Source organism: Brachionichthys hirsutus, unplaced genomic scaffold, assembly GCF_040956055.1.
Source record: "Brachionichthys hirsutus isolate HB-005 unplaced genomic scaffold, CSIRO-AGI_Bhir_v1 contig_917, whole genome shotgun sequence".
NCBI classification, from domain to species: Eukaryota; Metazoa; Chordata; class Actinopteri; order Lophiiformes; family Brachionichthyidae; genus Brachionichthys; species Brachionichthys hirsutus.
In genome coordinates, this window is record NW_027180455.1 from 48,086 (window position 1) to 65,412 (window position 17,327).

At 44.1% G+C, this 17,327-nt stretch overlaps 1 protein-coding gene across 1 annotated transcript; it reads left to right on the top strand.

The window, feature by feature from the left end:
- Nucleotides 1-1,594: 1,594 nt before the first annotated feature.
- On the top strand, nt 1,595-16,541 carry LOC137915030 (interphotoreceptor matrix proteoglycan 2-like). The gene is made up of 20 exons (XM_068758512.1): nt 1,595-1,673; nt 1,763-1,981; nt 2,967-3,133; nt 3,311-3,378; nt 4,313-4,353; nt 4,628-4,695; nt 4,785-4,940; nt 5,821-5,879; nt 5,968-5,988; nt 7,913-8,106; nt 9,409-9,452; nt 10,050-10,230; nt 10,442-11,223; nt 11,592-11,846; nt 11,936-12,155; nt 12,490-12,700; nt 13,686-13,874; nt 14,784-14,985; nt 15,962-16,041; nt 16,505-16,541. The coding sequence occupies exons 1-20, from the start codon at nt 1,595-1,597 to the stop codon at nt 16,539-16,541; spliced, it is 3,273 nt and encodes a 1,090-aa protein (XP_068614613.1).
- The last annotated feature ends 786 nt before the right edge of the window (nt 16,542-17,327 follow it).

Below are 17,327 nucleotides of genomic sequence, written 5' to 3' on the forward strand. Positions count from 1 at the left end.
TGCTGCCCCGTGTTATCTGTCCACACGGTTACATCTGAGATGTGTTGACTGGCTCATTCTGGCAGGTCCCATCACAGCCTAATTCTCAGAAATCCCCCCCCCCCCCCCCACCCTTTATGTTTGGCACGGCAGTGTTAACATCAACCCCCTGTCCAGCGTCTTCATAATATTATTTCTATTCAGTCACCATGAGAAGTGGAGGAATGCTTCTCAGAACCTGTAAGATCTCTCCTGCAGGATTGCTTACATACTGGAGGAACATAGACCAGAACCAGCCCCCCCCCCCCCCCCCCCCGTGCCTTCTTGGCTCCTCTGCGAGCCGTCTGATCGCAATGATCCTCATGGTTCAGGATCAAGGACTCTGCAGCATTGAGCAACACATAATCCAACTAAATAGTACGGCCTGATGTTCATAGAGATACGAAACCAATCAGATCAATCATTTTGGCCTTGAAGCATTTAAAGGATGTCTTAGAATGAATTCTTAGTGCAGTATGTGACCTGTTGTCCACCAGTCTAGTCCAGATGAAGATACTGTGGCAACTGCAAAACACAATAACTTCTTCAGACATCTAACTGCAACTCAGTAAAAGAACAAAAACTCTCAACTGTTGGCTGTGTTGCAAATATATTCCGTTCATCCCCAGAGGACGTATAATACAGCTGGTGGCGTTTCTTCAAGGTACATTGTGTAGAGTCATCACCTTCTTTTGGATTATTCTTTATAACCAGAAAGGTGAAAAACAATGTTTTGCAGCGCCAGCAGTTTTCAGTCCTCATTAGGACGGCGTAACACAGAAATATAAATGATGGCGTCATTAATGTTTACAAAGATTATTTAGCCAGCTCTATTGCTTGCTCCTTTTTCCCTGTTTTCTTATGAACAGAAGCTTCTTAGAGCTAAGCGTGAGATTTTCCTTTTAAAAACAGGATAATGGAAGAGTTTAGGGTTCAAGGTCTAAGCCCCCAACTCTCTCTGCTGTCACTATACACACTCTGAGAGGATTGCTATTGCTGCTACTTAGAGTAACACCTTAGCATTGAGACCAACCCAACACTGAGGGTGTTTTTCTGTGGAAGTAGTACCTTATTAACTATTTATAAGGATCTTTTTTTGTTTGTTATTTATTTAAGCAGCATTAGAACCTGTCTAAATTCCCTACAAGGACCAATAATCTACCATTGCAACATGTATGAGTAGCTCAGCTCTATTTTTCTTTTTTTACTGTTGAATCTTGTGGTTTTTCCTGCCTTCTATGTGCCATGTTTTCTCAACACCAAGTGTCCTCCTGTCCCAGCACTGCTCCTGTAACTTCTTGTCAAGCTCTTCTAAAGGACTTATAGTAAACAGGATTATGGCGCATTAAAAGATCCCCCCCCCCCCCCTTCTTTCCATCTGCCTGTCCGCCCACCTGAGGCGGGAGCTGTCCTCTCAGCACCACCGGCCATGTCTTCAGCAGAGTGGAAATCAGCGATGTGATTTTTCTGCACCCGGATACTGAATGATGCAAACTGTTCTATGACTTGAGATGAGCTACATAGCTGCTTGATCCCTTTCCAAGCCCCCAGCTTTAGGCACTACCAGGGATTTAAAATGACCGTCAGCGCTCGGACACGCGTTTTCTGCTCTGTTGGGCTGAGTTTTATGGTCCTATTTTTGGACGTGAGGACAGGTATGTGTTCTGATAAGTTCTTGATCACTTTTCACCCAGATATACATGAAACAAAAGGCTATGAATACGCTGTTTGTTGTTGTACCCAGATGCAGCGCTGGAAGGTGCCTCCGTGGGTTACCTGAGTCGGCCTTATGCGGCGTCTCCAGGCGTTGCTCGTGTATCTCAGGTGAAGGTTTCTCATGACAGCCAGGTGGTCGTTTCTCGGCGGAAGAGGAACATCCTGTTCCCAAGTGGAGTCAAACTGTGCGTACAGGAAACCACTCAGCAGGTTAAGGCGAACCATCTGAGCTACTTTCACCTCAGAGGTGAGTGTGAATTTAAATCAGTGAATTGGACCAGGGTCACAACCCCTGCTGTTTTTGCATTCAACCGACGGTTGTGACATGCAGCAGTGGTCCCGTGTGGATGATTGAAATGGATTTGGGGCAGAAATGGAAAATTATATTCATCCTGATGTTTTCATTTGTCTGCTCATCTGCAACTAATACTTCAGTCCCACGACTCACCGGTTTGCCAAGTGGAGAGGCGTTTCTCCCAATGCTGGTGCAATCATGAGCTTTTAAGTTGTAATGCTGGAACAACATGGATGCTGCAAAGAGAATGGACTGAATTTTCTTACTTATGCTTGAAAGTGATATTGTCCCGGAATTGTGGCTTTCCTGAAATATGAAAATATGTTTTTCCCTTAGTTACTATTAGGTATAATTATAATAAATAGCTTTCTTTTTTGGAGTCAAATGAGCTTTGACTCCAGTTATCAATCTAAAAACTTCATCCGCCACTGTGGATCCATCTCGGAAAGTGAAACTCTGTTTATTGTGCAATGTTTGGCTGGAAATGGGCCTATAGTGAGCTACAGATGGGCAACAGTTGTGAAAACAAAATATTTAAAAGGATAACCATTTGGATCCCTTCTCTATTATTAATGCTGGAGGACAGAGGTCGAGGTGTAATTCCTGTCAGTGACCTCCAGAGCAGACGAACGAAGGCTAGTTAACTCCAGTAGACGGTGTGTTAGGGTCACAGACAACACAACGCAAGTCTGTGCACTGACTCTGGATCAGTGCCCAGTAGAGCAAATGAAAGGGAATCGTGGAGATAGATTTGTGTCTCAGAACCTCAGCTAATAATTCATATTTGGGGCCATCGCTGCATGAATGAATGATTTTCTCCCTCCCTCTCTGACTGTCTGCATGCCGAGACCTGCGGCCAGTCAAACTGACTGAAATAATTAAAATCATCTATGGAAGGTTATTCAAGCAGATATTCTGCCCTCTCTGGTCTGAACAGTGTGCCAAGAGACCATATGGGAGGCTTTCAAGATATTCTGGGACCGGCTCCCAGAGCAAGACGAGTACCAAAGCTGGATGAGCCGATGCCAGGACGGCACCGTCGTGGCAAAAGATGTTGGCGTCTTCTTCAGCTGCTCAGAGGAGCACCAGGCTCTGGTTAAAAAGGTCTGTGCATGGCAGTAGTACAGAGCAGAATGATCACTCTACAGGTTACACTTACATCTATTTTGTATTTTATCTCTAGAGAATCTCTCAACCAGGCATGAAAAGGTAAAAAAAATCTCCGCCTCTTTAATCCCAGTGCTCTCCCACTGAATTTGCCGTGTCATCATTAAATCTGAGTCTTGTAATTGTGTCTTTCTTCCCACTCTGCGCAGTGAGCCCACCAGGTCCTGGGAACGTACGTGCAGGTAAGGTTGTCAAGCGTCTCCATCCTTACCTGTTCATATACCCGTCACCAGTAATCACATGGCTTCATGCTCATTTCTTTTTTGATTTGGATATGAAACTAGATGTGGGTATCAAACTGCACACAGTCCACTAGATACCATCCACTGATGTTTTTGATCAAGAGCCATGTTTTATTCTCTGAGAAATTAAAGGATGTGTATTTAAACACACAGTGTTATAGAAAGTAAAAAAAAGACCAATGCTGGCTAAAGGCCAGGTCACGTGGATTCATGGACATCTGTTCACTTAATTTTTTATAATCCTGCTGGGATTGCTATCACAGATTGCTAAACTCTGGATGCCCTAAAGTAGAAGCTAAATTCTAGGAAATAGTTTTTTTTTTATTCAATGAGTGAATCGATTGTTTCCATGCCTTCATTTAACACGTTATTATTAGTATCCTTACATTCCCCCAAATTTCTGGCTGTTCCATAAAGTTTATTCCAGCCATTCTCATCAGTGTCCCTTGACGCCACTGTTGCTTTTAAAAATCTATTTTTCACCAACATGCTTTAAGTTTACTTACTGTTTTGCACTGTTTTGGTTATTGATTATGTATTTTTTGTTTGTATCGTTCTTGATTTTTTTTTTTTGTCTGTAAAAGCACTTTGTGAATTTTATTTCTAGAAAGGTGCTATATAAATGAAGCACATTATTATTATTAAAATAAATAGTCTGTGTCGGGCTATAACTGGGTACGCGTTGAGACAATGCAGAATTTATTAAACTAGTGAATCCATTATATTTGATAATTTTCAGATTTGTTGGTTTAAAATCTAAATACATAAAAGGACCTTACAGGGATAATACATCTTAAAAGCCTGCTAGATGTTAACTCTTTCATTGTTTGCTGAACTAAACTTGACTGATGACAGAATCTCCCGTGTTTCACAGCACTCCAGCACCAAACACAGCGGAGACGGCTCCTGCGCTAGGTTTGTGTTTCTCATGTCAGCTTCCTGCAGTGATCTGTTCATGTGCTCATCTCTCACTGGACCATCAGTTTTCATGTAGCCACTCAGCTAAGCTAATGAATACTCTCTGTGTGTGACTGGCTGATCGGAACTCCAGCCTGAACGCTTTAAAGTTCTCTGAAAGTACCACAAGTAGTCTAATTCGCCGGGCCAGCAGGAATCCTGCCAAAGCTTTCAGATCGCATTCTCTTGAAATAAAAAAGTTCCTTTATTTATTTTCTCCTTGTTGATCTAGAAGACCCAACTGGAGGAGAGGGGGAGAATGGAGCTGCTGTCGCTGTGCAGGAGGTGGAGGAGAGTCCGGTGAGTGCACACAGCTCTTAAACACTTCCTCGTGTTTTAGCGATGTACAGGCCTAACTAACTACTCTATTACTCCCTCTTACGGCGCAGCCGGACAATGATATTGCCGTGGAGTCTCCCACCTTGGCTGTGCTGGAGCAGGTGGTGGAGCTCAGCATCTTTCTGAGCGGTGAGATGTACGACGACGAGCTGGACGATCCAGCCAGCCTCCAGTACCAGACACTCAGCAGGCAGCTCGCTGAAAAGGTGTGTCTGTTTCTTGTGGCCTGGATCGCTAGAAGAGTCTACTTAGTGCTGCCGTGTCTCGGCTACAGCTCGGACTTGCTGCATCTCCTGGGTCATAACGGGTGTTAGTTAGCCTTGTTCCGATGATGCGCACTTTAACAGCGGCAGCAGCTAAAAACCCGAATAGCTGGACAGGAGATCAAAAACACAGATTTCATGATATGCGTGAGGCTTTGGTAGAAGAACAGCGTCTATAAAAGTGAAGTTTTATGGCGTGCCTTGGGAACAGATAAACTCTGGCACAAATGTAAACTGACCATTGGATGCAGCCTCAGCCTTCGTACAGATGCTGGGAAAAATGAAATACTTGTCCAGCAGTCAACTCAACAGTCACATGTTGGAAAGCAAACGGCAGAACACGTTGTAGCAATGTCGTTAGCACATACTTGATTTGTTTTGTCATTTATTCCAGGTCCTGACCTAATTTTTTTTTGTTCTTTTTGGAGATCTTGCATCTGCACAGAATTTGCATGCCTTCATTTATGCATCCCCTGCATACAAACAGGGCTGCCTGTGGGAAAGAGGTGGAACCCAGGGGCAAACGGAGGACTTAGTGAATGCAGAAAAGGAGGAATTGGAGGACAAGGCCGGAATTTTACACAGATTAAATAAACTAGGCCACTTAATCTGCAGATAAACATTTCTATTGCTTTTAAGGGAGGAGAAATGAGGCCCTGTAGATGAATAAAATACAATGAAGACAGAGCGGTAATCAGCCCACTGACAAATCACTCAAGACCTTTCAACCGCTTGGAGCAAAATGAGCTCTTCAGCAGCAATAAATCGGACTTAGTTCACCAAAAAGAAGACAAAAGCCACTGATCATTTTTTATCCCTGCAGATTGAGGATGGTCTGGAGGGGCTGCCTGGGTTTAAGAGTGTGTCTGTGCTGGACTTCAGGTTGGTCTCTCTGCTGCACTAAAGAACTGTCCTCACACACGTCCTCAGCTTATGGCATTAACGCAGTTTCCCCCCTCATTCCACGCAGGCCCCAGAAGGACACCCATGGGTGAGTCATCAGCACAGGCTGTGGCAGTTTGCTTTTCTGTCCTGTGATCCCAAGCAGCCATTCCTTAGCTGGATCTGTGTGAGTGTGTGTGTGTGTGTGTGTGTGTGTGTGTGTGTGTGTGCGTGTGTGTGGCATCGCCTTCATCTCACGCTGTGTTTACCAGTGAGCGTGGAGGCACGTGAAGGTGTCACTAGTTGCCTATGGCAATGGACTTAGTTGAGTCACTCAGCTGTTAAGTGGAATCAGGCAGGTGTTCCTCTATGGAGAGAATGATCAGGGATTTATGACCTCCTCACTCTGCTCCTGGCACGAGGCTGAAGGAAGGAACGTGGAGATCAACGGTGAAAAAGAGATGACCAGGGATGGAAAGCGCCTTGAGACCCTTTGCTGAAGTGAAATGATCAATACCACAGTTTAAATTACTCCAATACAAGTGACATTTTTACGTTTGTGTATACCGGTATGCCTTGCAGACTCGTGCCCTGTCATGTTTAACGTGATGACAGTGAACACACCACACACTACGTTTAATGGTACCTGCAGCCATCAGATAAATGGGAGTGAAGAACATGATGCAGTAAAAGTAGAACAGAAATACTAGTATTAAGTACAACTTTAAATGTATACTCAACTATAGTAAAATGTAATACATGCACCAACTTGTTAGTTAGCACCTTGTTAGCCACATGGCCACAGTGTGCAGACAAACATTAAATACACAGACATATATTTAAACGTCCGCGTAGCAGTGCTGTAATTATCGTTGCACGGTGCTGTAACTGCAGATGACAGGGCGCAGCAGGTGGCGTTTTCCTGCCTGGCTTTCTCTGGGTGAAACTGCAGGAAGGAAAATAGAGCGTCCTTCTAAATGAGCCTGGCTGTGCGCTGGCACGTTTTCAGCTGCTCGCCAGAAGCCCATCAATCTAGGTCAGAGTCGAATGAAGGCTGATGGACGGCTTTTTCCAGGCACTGGAATGCCTTGTGAGGTTTCCGTGTTTATTGTGACGATACTGATCATTCTGCTGACTTTCTGATATTCACCGTTTCTGGCATGTACAGTTGGGTCTCCTGCATTCTCAGATGGAGTAACTCACCCGACTCATTAGTCATCTGAGAGTGTCCTGCAGGTCTTTTAGCAGGCTGGCTGTTAAATCATGCCAGTGTTTAAAAGAGCTTCAGTCTCTTGGAGATCTGGCCTCTCATTCAGGGGAATATCATTGTCCCTGTATTAGTGTGTTGTAAAGTTTTTGTTCAAAAGAGAAGTAAATGAGAACTTCTCGTCTCTCTTATCAGTTGCTAATTCCTTATTAACTCTTTAAAAAAAAAATTGGTATGAAAAAAAGGTCCCAAGCAGAAGAATTGCATCGTAAAAACAAATGTTAAACCTGAGCTGATTTAATATGAATTTTCCTAATATGAAAATTACAATCTTGAAACTGTAGTTTTAATGGTTCAAACCATCTCACTGCAAAGTCCATGTATCTGCTTGCTGTGTGTGTATAGTCATATATTCATCAGTGTGTATATTGTAATTCTGGTTCTACAATTAACAAAAATATCTCTCTGGGCATAAAGGAAAATATCTGCACAACATATAGGCATCATTTCAAATTAAGGAATGACAAAAACGGGCTGCACAAAGCTAAAATCCCAACAACAGGAATTCACTTTAATACAATTTGATTGTTTAAAGCAATAATACAATGCAATATGATTAGACATTCATATATTCACATATTTGGCACATTCCTAAATGAGCAAAACATTATTAATACCTCTTAATATAATGGCGGTCAGTGCAGCACCGCTAACCCGGTATCTCAGTCTGCTCTCATTGGACCTATGATGAAAATAAATGATCACCCGGCCCAGAAACTGCTCATTGTGTGGATTGGATGTAAATACTGCATATGTGTGTCATCAGGAGGGATGGCGTCGGGGTGGACTACGCTGTCACGGTGGTGGTGGTGGATGGAGCAGGGGTCAGCTATGAGCAACTCAGCTACCTGAGCTTGCAGTCGAACCGGGTGGAGAGCTCGTACCACGGGGTCACGGAGCCTACGGGGGTCCACACCGTCAGCGGGGTCAAAGACCTCCGTAATGACGAGCTGGAGGCTGGTGAGATTATGACCTGTGCAGGACTACTGAGCTCCACAGAGATGCTCCCTGAGCTCTGACAGAGCACGCACACACACACACACACACACACACACACACACACACACACACACACACCACCATTACAGCTATTTATTTAATTGGGATTGCAGTGAAGTCACTGAGAATGTACTGGAAGAGGTAGCGCACGCAGGGCAGGGAAAACCTCCAAATGTCATATCAAATCGAGAGACAGGAGACCACTGATGTTACAACATGTGCTACACCACTTGAGAAAATATTCCAGAGTTTTAATACTCTCATCTGTTTCTTATTTGTCTGCTCTTTCTGTTAAAATGTATTTTTTTTAAATGACAGACATTTTTAGATGAAGTTTCAGCTCAAAAGTCGGCCGCTTTTAACAAATAACAGAGCCATCTGTTAAAAGAGCTCTATTTATTTAGTGCTCCAGTTAACTCTTGTCCATTAAACAGTCTGCAAGGCAGAAGTAATTAAATGAGATGTTAAAATATGAGCCTTCTCTTTTGCCGTAGATTATTTTTAATCCCTTTATTCTGGCATACACCCAGTGAATTCAAGTCTTCAAAGAGCAGCACACCTGTTTGAGCATTACACCCTTACCATAGTATCTGATTCAACGGGCTGTTTTTTCTCTCTCCACATGTTCCCTTTCCTTGCCAAAAACCTGGTTTGGACATTAGCAACAGTTTCTTCACTGACAGGTAGGATGCATAGTCGGGTGCGCTGTGGAAGTTGCAGCAAATGCACCCCTGAACCAATCCCCGCTAGCGCCCCTTTCTAACACTACAATACCAGAATATTTTTCAGACTTGCATTCTTTAGCCTCAGCCGATGTTATCTCCATTAACGTCACTTGAGGCATTCCGTCAGATGACTTCTCTCTGGGGCCGCAGAAGACTTTCCGTTATTCACATGTGCAGTCGTTCACACAGCGATCCATGCATCTGTTAGATTTGGCCGCTGACGCGTCTCCTCTCCACAGAGGTTTTTAGGAGAATGCAGGCCTGTTGTTTAACGTGCTAAGAAAGCCCCCCCTGGGTATGAACAGCATGCATGCGTTTTCTGCTTTCATCTGGGGGGGGGAGTTATAGCCCTGGTCCACAGCATCTGATACCCACTTCAGATTTTAGCACTGATTTGTGATTCACATTTATTCCTAAAGGTGATGCTGTCAAAATGAAAGCTTTGTTAAAGTTGTTACAGTTAAAAGGATTCTGTCCTCCAGAGTGGATTATTTGATCCATCAGCGTATTAATATTTGTTTCTCTGCTGGTTCCACAGTGTCTGAGGCCCCCGAGGCTGTCAGCACTGCAAACAGAACCTCGGTGAGTAGCAAGTTACCTCCACAACCATTAGAACAACCTCTCTTCAGACTCTCCTGCTGCTTTGAGCTCCACAAAGTCGATCGATCGTATTTGTTTAGTTCGACTGCAGTGTGTCCGATGAGGCGAGAACGTGCAGCAAAGATCAAGCGAGGCTTTGAGCATTCGTTTGGCTCTTACTGTAATAATCTACTGCTGTCCGGGGGCAAACGATACAGGAAATATTTCAGTTTTTCAGACCATAATACTCGCTAAAGTCTGCAGTTGTGCTGTCGTCTCTTCGACTTTCCAGTTGTGATGGCAACCAGAGTTTAGGTTGCGTAAAATGTATCTGCTGGTTCGCTTTCTAGCTCAGCTGACGCAATGATTAATTTGGCTCATTACAGGAATCGGTATGGTTTCCTAAACGTCTCGTCAGTAATTACTTTACAGTCACAGAGCTGCGGGGCCACCAAAGTACTTTATTGGCCTGCCTTGCAGTTGAGACATTTTAGATCCAGCTGCTGCTTTTTTTTCTAGCTTTCTTTGAATTAATATTAGAAGTGTGGAGGCCGCAGCACAGCATGGAAAAGAAACCGTTTCGATATTTATCTGTTGCAGCTCAAAGACACTGAGCTCGTGATTCTAGAAAAAGACACTGAAGATGTTGTCCTTGGCGACATCTTGCCTGAAGTCTCTGAACCCAACACAGCGGCAACAGAAGAGCACAACATTGTTCCGGAGGAGAGTGCAGTTGTGTCCCCAGCTCCAGTTCCGTCCCCTGGCGTACCTGGAGTGAGCAGTGAGTGTTTACATTATCCTAAAACACAAGTGTATATTTATGTAATTTATCCCCTTATGATTTCTTTTTATTTTTCTTTGTCTTTAAATTCTTTTATCAATCCCAGATCAATCATTTTGTCTCATCATTTACATTAGATCTGCAGTGCTTTGGAGAATATTATCAAAAGTGACTGGCAGAGAGTGACACTTCTCTTGTTTTTGCCTTCCAGGCTTTGAGGAGGAAAGCCTTTTCCTGAAGGGCAAAGTGCAGACTCCTATTGTAGAAGCCCCCCCACCAGAAGATCATCCAGTCGAGCTTCCGGATGGCGTCACACTGCCAGAACCGCCAGTGGAGGTCGAGGCCTCTGGCTCGGACATAAATGTCCTGGAGGACCCGCTACAGCCATCTACACCTACAGGAGCGGCGTCGTTTGAAGAGACCGGTTTGGAAGATGTCACCATAAATCCAGATGAAACGGCGGAACTCAAAGCAGCGGGAGGAGAACCGATTACTGCTGCGAAGGAAGCGGAGATTCCAGATGTGATCGAGATCCTCGCAACTGCACACGAGACCACGGGAGAAGAGCATCCACCTGCTCGAGTCCCGACGCCTGAGGTCGTGGATGTGGCGCCAGCAGCATCAGTACCAGCAACGCAAACAGACATGCTTCCTGTTGATGAAGACTTGGCAGAAGAGTCCAACTTTAGAGAGGCTCCATTGACGGATGAGGACGTTAACGTTGAAGAGGTCGGCGTGGAAGAAGGATCAGAGACTCTGCCTGAAGCTCCAGCCGTAGAGGAAGAGAGCCCAGATGCTCCGAAACTCTCAACGGAGGATCTTACAGAGGACGAGATCTTAGGGGTCAACGATGAAGAGCCGACGGCGACAGGTTTTCTGAGCCCTCCGCAACCGACTGCACCGTCTCCTGAAAGAGAGTCGGCTGCCACTCAAATCTCCGACATTTACCCCACCGAGGCTCAACCGGATGTCGTGATCCCTTCTCTGGTAGAAGTACAGAGATTAATGTTCATGCACACAAACGCTACTCATTTATCATTGCTAGTTTCTTTCTTTCAATGTTTAAAGTCCAACTGAAATTTTTATTCTCACCATTAAGATAGCCTCAAAGAGACTGATGCACACACAGCCAAACTATTCAATCAAAATTCTGTACAGAGAATTACTCCAGTGAGGTACGGATCTACCCTGAGGGGGCCCCGGCAGTAATGGCTTAAACATAATCAGTCAGCACATCAATACGAATGTCAGAGATTATATACTAAATTCTGCCGTTTTGACTTTGAATTTCTGAGGATTCAAAGCGGATGTAAACACGTAAAATGTCTCTTTTGAATCGGTGCACTTTTTCATTCCCTCAGATCCAGACCATTAATGGCTCGGCTGTTCCAGGCCGGAGCGACGATGTGACCAACCACACGGAGGAGGGTAGCACTAGTTTCCCATTTGGAGTGGCACACGACACGGATCGTGCCAGCGTTGCCATGCCGATGAACCCCGGGAGAGCTCTGATGGTGTTTTTCAGCCTGAGAGTGACCAACATGATTTTCTCTGAAGATCTCTTTAACAAGAGCTCCCCAGAATACAAAGCTTTGGAGCAACGCTTCCTAGAGCTGGTAATTGCTTTGCTGCTTTTTGATATTGTTATATATGCTCTAAGCCTGATTTTCTAATGGCAGATGTTATATTTTCAATCTTCTCTCAGCTTGTGCCCTACCTGCAGTCCAACCTGAGTAACTTTGAGAACCTAGAGATCCTGAACTTCCGAAATGGAAGCATCGTGGTCAACAGCCGGATGAAATTTGGCAAGCCCGTACAACAAGGCGTCACCTCCACTGTTTACCTGATCCTGGAGGACTTCTGCAACACAGCTTACCAGACCATGAACCTGGCCATTGATAAGTACTCACTGGATGTTGAGTCGGGTGTGTTCTCACTGTACTTTTTATGCTTTGGCCAACAATGAGACGACATGTAAAGTCCGTACATTTCTTTATGCTAAGCTAATGTGCCGTAGCCCGCTGCATTCCCCAAATATTTTGTAAAAAACAAAAATCCTGAAGTCAGTCAGTAATAAAAAAATAACAAAAAGGAAAATCTTTATATATATATATATTTAATCCTAAATCCTTTGAGATAACCGAGGATAAGCAATCTACTCGATTCTTGTAAATGCCGATCAGTTCTTTGGAGCCTGCTGAAAATGTATACTTTCTCTTGATACCAAAATATCAACTCTCCTAATGCTTCGGTTTCCAGGTGACCAGGCTGATCCCTGCAAGTTCCAAGCGTGCAACGAATACGCAGAGTGCAAAGTGAACAAGTGGTCGGGGGAGGCGGAGTGCGTCTGTGGCGCCGGCTACTTCAGCGTGGACGGCCTGCCCTGTCAGAGTATCTGTGAGCTGCAGACAGACTTTTGCCTCAACGATGGCAAGTGCGACATAATCCCCGGCCGGGGAGCCATCTGCAGGTGGGTGAGGATTAAGGGGAGTGATGTGCACGTGGGAAAGTGTGTCTGAGTTGGCTGATCCACAAGGTCGGCGTTTCATCACAATTAACCTGACAGCTTTGCAGACATTTGATTACAGCTGCAGGAGGCCAGAGTCTCGGCTTATTTATTTAAAAGCCTTTTTCTTTTCTTGGTGGGATTATGTGGGAACAAGAGACGTACAATTCAATCCAAACATTTGCTTTCTTTCTTTTGGCTCCTTATACTTGGGAGGCGACCGTGTTGTAGTTTTGAGTTCTTTCTAGTCCTACCCAACTACATGGAGTAAAGATTTCGTGTTGCAACTCAATCGGCTTCAAACATTAATCAGGATATAATATTTTTTTTACCTAAATATAGTTGTAACGCCTGGCATCAGACGTTGGGAGACTTTGATTAACACAATCTACTTTTTAAACTCCAAAAATATATTTTTTGGCATGTGATATATTGAACATTGTGTGACCATGCCTTTTTGCTTTTATAAATATTTGTCTCTAAGCACATTTCTCTTGTACAAACACAAATTTTCATGGGCTAACGTGTTTAAAATAATCCGAATCAGTGACAGGAGCATATCCTCTCGCTCTGTTGTAACTGCTAACAAACAGGAGACCCTGTGCCAAGAAGAGTCCTTACTTTTATTTCACAGCATAAAACATTCAGGCGGATTAAGAGGCTGTCGAGTTTCTGCTTAGTCATCCAACCCAAAAGTATTGTGTCGCTCCATGGAGACGGAAAACAAACATTTAAAGGTTACTCCAGTGATTCCAAAACAAAGTATTAATATTCTAATGAACAGCACAATTTGATTGTAGACGTATTAATAACTAAGTCAAGCCAAAATCATGTCATCCATTTTCAGTCGTGGGTGTGCATTATGTTCCTCTTCTGATCCTCGAATGGGAAAGAGTTTCATTAAAAGAGTGTGGAAATCACCGACCATCGCTGCATGCCCTCACCTCAGGTGTCGTGTTGGTGAGAACTGGTGGTACCGAGGGGAGCACTGTGAGGAGTACGTGTCTGAGCCGCTGGTGGTCGGCATCGCTGTCGCCTCTGTAGCTGGATTCCTACTGGTGGCCTCTGGAGTCATCTTCTTCCTTGCGAGGACTTTACGGGAACAGTACGACAAGGATGAGTACGAAGATCCAATACGGTGAGGAGAGCCGCTCGCAGACGGCACGGTGAAACGGTGACGATGACAAACACACACATGAAGCAGCTTTCAGATCCTCCATGATATAATTCACCACCTCTGTGTGACCCTAAAGCTGCTGTGTTTAGCCTCAGAGCTTAAATGTATCTAAGGGGACAGCTCAGGCTGATTTTAAAGTATCCATCCATCCAAAGATGAGAGGAAATGATCTGATCAAAAGAGGGGTAATAAAGTTATATATAGTCTCTATGATTTCATATTCTGTACATATTTACTTACACCACACTGCTAAGTAAAATGAATAATATGTGGCTTTAACCCGTACAAGAATTGTTTTTTATCTGCCTGTGAAAGATACATGAACATAAACAAATGTTATGTGTGCTTTTTAATTGGACCATTGTGTCTGCAAATAAAGATTTGATTGATTGATTGAAACCGTACTTCTCTTTTTGACAGGGAACAGAAAATACCACTTTTGTTGTTTTTGACGTTTTCTCTTCTCTCAGTAATCCTCTTTAATTACTTTAATTACTTGCGATATCCCATTACTGTTCCTCAGTTCAGCAGCCACAGTTTTCCATCCCTCTCCCTCTGCCTGGGTTTCTCTTGTCTTCCCTTTTGCAGACACAAAGCTACCCAAAGTATCTGTTGTCCATCTGGCTGTGTGTGTGTGTGTCTGGCATTCTTCCCTGAACAGCCTGTAGAGTTAAACCTCAGCTAATTACCCGATCAGATATGATGCTGATTTATCACCGACCATAACAAATGAGCAGATTTAGAGGGTTAAGGGAGTCTAATGGCCTCTGAAGTCTCACTGCAGCTCAGTTGTCTTTTCTGGCGTCCCAGGTGATGCGCTGCGTTTGTCTCACCTTGCCCTCACACTGCGGCTGATTCCTCTGTTTGCAGGGGGGCAGAGAGCCTCCCATCTCTGGAGAGGGCGACCAAGTACAACCCCATGTATGAGAGCGAGGCCACCACTGGCTACAGCCACTACTACCGACGCTATCCCGAGGCTCCTGTGTACAGCAGCGCCAGCGCTGAGGCCTCCACGGACTTCAGCAGTGAGGAGATGCGACACATCTATGATAACAGTGAACTGACCAAGGAGGTGTGTGTCTGTGTGTCGGCTGATGTTAACCCTTGTGCTGCCCGTGGACATTTTTATCCTTTTCAGAAATTCAAAACTCCCTCACAGACAATCGCCCTCCTCACAGGAGTTGATTTGTGGGGAGGCGGTTTCATTCTGGGTGAAATGTCAAAATCCCAACTCTCTGCATGAAAAGCCATAATTTGACCCTGTAAATTTTTATCTTATCCTTGATGACCCTTCAGCCTCCCAGATTTGTGCAAAAAGGGCCTGGAAGGGGTTAAAATCTTGAAATCCATGTCAAAAGTGAAACTGTGTGTGTCATCTCAAAGATTTTGACAATAAGTACAAATAGAGACATTTACAAATGGCTAAATGAAATGTTTGTCCACTTGGAGGGTCATGGATGGAACCTTTTTGAAGGGTAACACCAGGGTTAAGAGGGTGCATTAACCCTTATTAAATGTTAACCATAACTATTAATAACTTGATCAATAGGGAACCAATAAAATGATTGTTTTTAATCCTGATGAGTTGAGCATTAATACATGTTATAGTTGCTGCGGTTTTTTGTTTTCATGTTAAATAGGCTAGAAAAAAAAGCCTTTTGCCATATTGGACAGCCTCTTAGAGGGAAAACAAGGATTTATGCAGATGTGACTGAAATTAAGAAAGAGAGGGAGTTTTTGTTTGTTTGTTGTGTTGTGTTTCTGAAGTTGCGTTCATTCTACCTACATAAATTCATACAATTGCACTTAAGTGCATTTGGGAGGTGCCCCTTGCTAAAAGTTATCTGGATGTGCGTCATCCCTTTCATTTGACCTGTGGATCGGAATTCTTTCGGCTCCATCCGTCTTTCGCTCCAATGAACAGGAAAGTTGTGTTTTCTCCATAGAGTAAAATCTCACATTTCGATTTAGCCTGAGCCTGTTCACCTTCCTGCTTTTCTGCATGTGACGCTCTATTCCCTCCCAACAAATATAATTTCTGTCTCCAGGAAATCCAAGACAGGATACGCATTGTTGAGCTCTATGCTAAGGACCGGCAGTTTGCAGATTTTGTACGGCAGCATCAAGCGTGAGTGCCTCACTTTATTTTTCCTTTTATTCTGCAATGAGACAAACACATGGGCCAAATAAGACAGGATATGAGCCAATAGAGAGGGGAGAGGGGCGTGACCTTGTGATATAGGAGCCTGGCAAAGACTGCTGTGAAAAAAGGATTCGTTGTTATTTGGAAGAGACAAAGTATCCCAGACATGCCAGACCCAACATGGAAACAGTTTTATCAGTGTTAAATCTTTGCCAGCCAGACTCGGAGCAGCGAGACGGAACCCATTATGAGACCAGACCTTCCTTTGTCTGCCAGCAGGATGGCAGAAACGATGCGTCTGCTTAAACTGCAGCGAGGGTTGTTAAGTCGAGTCTGTCTGTGGGTCACTTCTGCTGAGTTGTGGGAGCTTTTTGTGCTGTAAACAAAGTAAATAATTGACCCAGAAAGGTGATGAGAGTTTTTGTTTGTGTGACTCTTTGTTCTGCAGTGTCATGGGTACGCGTGGAGAGAGCTCCTCCATGTAGACGCTTTCTCTGATCACACGGGACGTTGTTCCTTCCTCGGTGCCTTCTCTTGATTGGGTGAGATGACGGTGACATCTAAAGACGCATTTCCTGCTCATCTGCCAGATGACTTCCTTTTGGGGGAAAACTGTACCGCATTCTCTTTCTTGAAATGTTGTCACACGTCCCGATACGGGCTACAGTAGTGCTGCTGCTCAGTGGAAGCATCTCAAAATGTCACATCTCGACCCAGGCTGGAATTAAAACTGAATATATAAATACTTTTACTGTTAGGGCTCAGAAATCGTTCTCTGTATGACTCGCACAGAGGCATCACAAGAGTTGCTCCTTCATTAGTCAACGGTGCTATCCTACTATAAAATATAATTTGAAATGGGAACATCTGAACGGTATCCTTGATCTTATTTTTAATTTTTTTTAATAACTGAAAAGGCAAAGATATGCATCAGTTCTATATGTACTACTATTCCGTATGCATTTGTACATTAAAGGAATAGTTCGGCAATTTGGGAAATCCACACATCTCCTTTCTGGTAGTGAGTTCGATGGGAAAATTAAGTTTGACTGTTATTTCTATATATGACTTTACAGTTAGCAGCTATCAGCCTAGCCAGGCACAGGCCGAAAACAAGGGAAGTCCTGTCCAAAAGTCAAGGGATCTGCCCAAAAAGGTGCACAGATGTGAAATGTTCATGTCTTTTTTTTAAATGCAGTGCTGGCAGGCTGGTTTTGTGAGCGGCTGCTTCTTCCTGTTTCCTGCCTTTGAGCTGTGCTAAGCTGAACGGC